Genomic DNA, 3,876 nt, shown 5'->3' with positions numbered 1-3,876 from the left:
GTTGGGCAGGTAGCCTGGTTGCTCTTTAATTCTGAGAAGTACAGACAAACTGGTCTCCACCTCTATCCCTTCCTTTTCTATCATCTGCTTTTCTGTTTCCCTCCCTCTCTGTTTCACTGTTAGAATAAACTTCATAGAGACTATATGCCACAAGTGTGATAGGATTCTCAATGAATTCAGTCATAAAACAATAGCTCACTGCATTGAAATAGCACATGTTTTTCTTCTTAAATCATTTCAGCCAAAAAAGAAATGAAGGAATGAGTAACAATGGCAAACTCTTTCAATTACACAGAGAAAACAACGAAAGACACAAAACAATACCAGCTCGAACCCAGAGCGGCCCCCTTGTTGCTCTGAGAAATGCAAAGCCAAGTCTAGATTTGCTAACACAGCATCAGACCACAGGCTCCCCTCCATGGCTGGCCATCTGCCCCATCCACATCCCCATGGACATGTAGTAGGCACGGCTGCCAGGGCCTACTTCCAGGTCAAAACCCAACAGATTGGGTTTCTAGGTGGTAACAGTACACAGTACCTTTGCTTCACTCATAAGAAACCTGCCTGAGGTCCTTACTAGAAGTCATTTTCTTTACAAAACTCCATTTTTTTGACAACACCTAGATCAATAAAATGAAGATCTATTCAATTCAGGAATTTGAGGAGATAATCAATGCAGCCAAGATAAGGAAGTGTCAGGGTGGGGAGGGAAGCAGAGAAGAAGGGGTGTAGGTGGATGAAGAAACTAAAGACCGAAAAGCTGAAGGTGCAGGTTCCTCTGCCTGCTGTGGCAAGCTCCCCTCTACCTTCATCAGCAATATGCTATCCTCAAGAAAGCACAGGTCCCAGGGTCAGAAAACCAGCCCTAGAGTCTTCATTCTGCCATCACTCTTTATGTATGCCTCCACAACTCACTTTAACTCTTTGAGTCTTAGTCCCCACATTGTGAAATGGAAACCATCATAATATCTACACTCACAAATGCAAAAATATTGGTGAGAACTATATAAAAATGTTTTATAAGTTATAAAGTGCAGTTAAAGTGTTGGCTACTGTTCTCTCTCTACAACTTCTCTGGAAGAAAGCCCAGTTGATGTAGGACTTTCCTCAGAGATAATTTTACCTCCTTATTCCTGAGGCTGTAGATCAAGGGGTTCAGCATGGGGGTGACCAGGTTATTCAGGACCTGAACGGTTGCGTCCAGCCAGGGGCTTGGGGTTGGCCTTAAGTAGATGAGGACCACTGGCATGTAGAAAAGTAGGATGGCAGTGAGGTGGGCACTGCAGGTGGAGAAGGCACGTTGTTGGCCCTCTGCAGAGCGGATCTGCAGGATGGAGTAGACGATGCGGCTGTAGGAGGTGAGGATGAGAAAAAAGCAGCTGAGGGGCATGAGGCCCACACTGATGAACCCCACCATCTCCAGGGCTGAGGTATCCGCACAGGCCAGCTTCAGCATCACTGGGATATCACAGAAGAAATAGTCCACCTCATTGGGGCCACAGTAGGGTAACTGGAAGGTGAGAGTGCTTAGAAAGGTGGCTTGAATACAGCCGAAAAACGAGGTGCCCATGGCCAGGGTGGCACACGCTCTGTGGCTCATGATCACCTGGTAGCGTAGAGGGTGACATATAGCAGCAAAGCGGTCATAGGCCATCACCGTGTACAGGAAGCACTCAGTGCAGCCCAGGAAGTGGTAGAAGAAGAGCTGGGATACGCACCCTGCGTAGGAGATGGCTCGGCTGTGCCCTGAGAGGTAGAAGAGCATCTTGGGGGAACTCACAGAAGGGAAAAATATGTCACACACAGACAGTTGACACAAGAAGAAATACATGGGGGTGTGGAGTTGAGTGGAGGAGACAATTGCCAGTAGGATGAGCAGGTTTCCCACAAGGGTAAAGATGTAGAAAGACAAAAACAGGACGAAGAGCATGGTCTCCAGCTCCTCTGTGTGCGGGATGCCCAGCAGGATGAACTCGGTCACCACCGAGGTGTTCCTCATGGCGGCCACAGGTCAGGCCTCGAGGAGGACTCCAGACCCCAAAGTCTGACACCAATTTCAGATCATCAAGCTAGTTGCCGATGAGTGCTTGTGTTCTTCACCATCAGAGACGAGCCTTCTTCTGAATGGCAAGGTCTGCACAAATGTTCAGTTGGTAAGAAAGGCTGTTTTAGAGCCACAGTGTGTCCGGCTCCTAGGACTGTGTACTTGGGGCAGATGGTTGCCTTTGATGACAAGACCAAAGTTTCAAAACAATCTCATGTTAATTTGGAAACCTGTTTAGAGTGGTTTAACTCCGGGATTTACTCTCTTCAGGCATTTTATATTTTGAGCTCTCACAATTCCTTGGGGTAACAAATTCACACTATTTAGTACTCTGAAAAATACCAGAAAAATAAATTGCATTAGAAATTGAACACTTAATTTAAACCCTGGTTTTACAACTTATTAGCTATATTAGTTTAAATAATTTATACAACATTTTTATAAACATAGGTCCATTATCTACAAAATAAAAATTATAATTATTGCAACAACTACAATATTAACAGCAAAAGTACTCAAGTATCACAGTAAAGTTTACAAAATGTCTGTGAAAATATTTGGCAAAAACATAAATCCTAATGAAAAGTATTCTTTCTTTATGTATCTTAAAATTATTTCTTTAGTGCTTTTCTAAAATTATCTGCAAATAAATGTTTTATTAAATAGCATTATTAAACAGACTTAGATCAAATCTTTTCCAGAATACATCCTTCCAGAATTGGGAAGTTTGATATTTCCAAATCTATCAGGAAGTGCTGCTTTGGTCCTTCTGGGCCTTTTTACTTTTCTAAGTGGATTTGGGACAACTCTGAAATGCTAAGTAAAAGAAATATTAGCAACAAGAAAAGCATCCAATTCATGTTACTGTGATGAAGAAATAAATATAGTGACCCCTAGAGCAGGAGGGAAAGAACAGCTCTAATGACGAAGGTTAAACAAATCACAAGTATGATACAGTGTCTGGAGGGCACCAAGATCTCTGATAACACATATTAATACTAATAGCAATAGTAATAGTAACAGTAACAGTAACAGTAAAAGTAATAGTAACAGTAACAGTAACAGTAATAGTAATAGTAATAGTAACAGTAATAGTAACTAATATTAATACTAACCAATACTAATACACAGGTGCATGAATTAATATGTATACCATTTAATGAATATATGGTAAGCACCAAATTCTGGGCTTATCACTTTAAAAATAGGATTCTTTTCTTTAATACATCTATAAGTAGAAACTCTCACTACTATTCCCATCTATAGATATGAAAACTGAAACATTAAAAAAGCAAGCAAATTCCCCACATTTACAAAGCACGTATGTAAGAGCCAAAATTCAAACCTTTTACATGCCATTGTCCATACCCTTATCATTAGAAACATGGTCTTCTGCTTGCCTGCCTTCTTAAAAATATATATCTATATCTATATCTATATCTATATCTATCTATCTATCTATCTATCTATCTATCTATCTATCTATATATATATATGGTTTTAATGATTTCAAAAAGAGGAAGAGAGAAGGAGAGACAGAAACATCCATGAGAGAGAAACATGGAGCAGCTGCCTCCTGCAGTCCCTACTGGAGACCCAGCCCACACCCCTGCCTGGGCTCCACCAGAGTTGGGATCACACCATCACCCTCCTGGTACATGGGACCACACTCAACTGAGCCACATGGGCCGGGCTGTTTGCCTGTCTTTTGTTCCATTGTTAGGTAACGACATCGTTCTAGATAGGTTCACATCATCTTTTTATACAAGGGTGAGAAAAGTATTCCTGTTTTACTTCTGCCTGGTCATTTCCAGTCTTGACTTTAAACCACA

At 41.5% G+C, this 3,876-nt stretch overlaps 1 protein-coding gene across 1 annotated transcript; it reads right to left on the bottom strand.

The window, feature by feature from the left end:
- Positions 1-1,063: 1,063 nt before the first annotated feature.
- Positions 1,064-1,999, bottom strand: LOC118640239 (olfactory receptor 149-like). Its single transcript, XM_036277156.1, has one exon. It carries the CDS (start codon positions 1,997-1,999, stop codon positions 1,064-1,066), a length of 936 nt encoding a protein of 311 aa, XP_036133049.1.
- Between the last annotated feature and the right edge of the window lie 1,877 nt (positions 2,000-3,876).

This window comes from Molossus molossus, unplaced genomic scaffold, assembly GCF_014108415.1.
Source record: "Molossus molossus isolate mMolMol1 unplaced genomic scaffold, mMolMol1.p scaffold_m16_p_22, whole genome shotgun sequence".
Lineage (NCBI taxonomy): Eukaryota > Metazoa > Chordata > Mammalia > Chiroptera > Molossidae > Molossus > Molossus molossus.
Note: the sequence above shows the minus strand (reverse complement) of the source record. Positions and strands in the feature narration are given on the sequence as shown.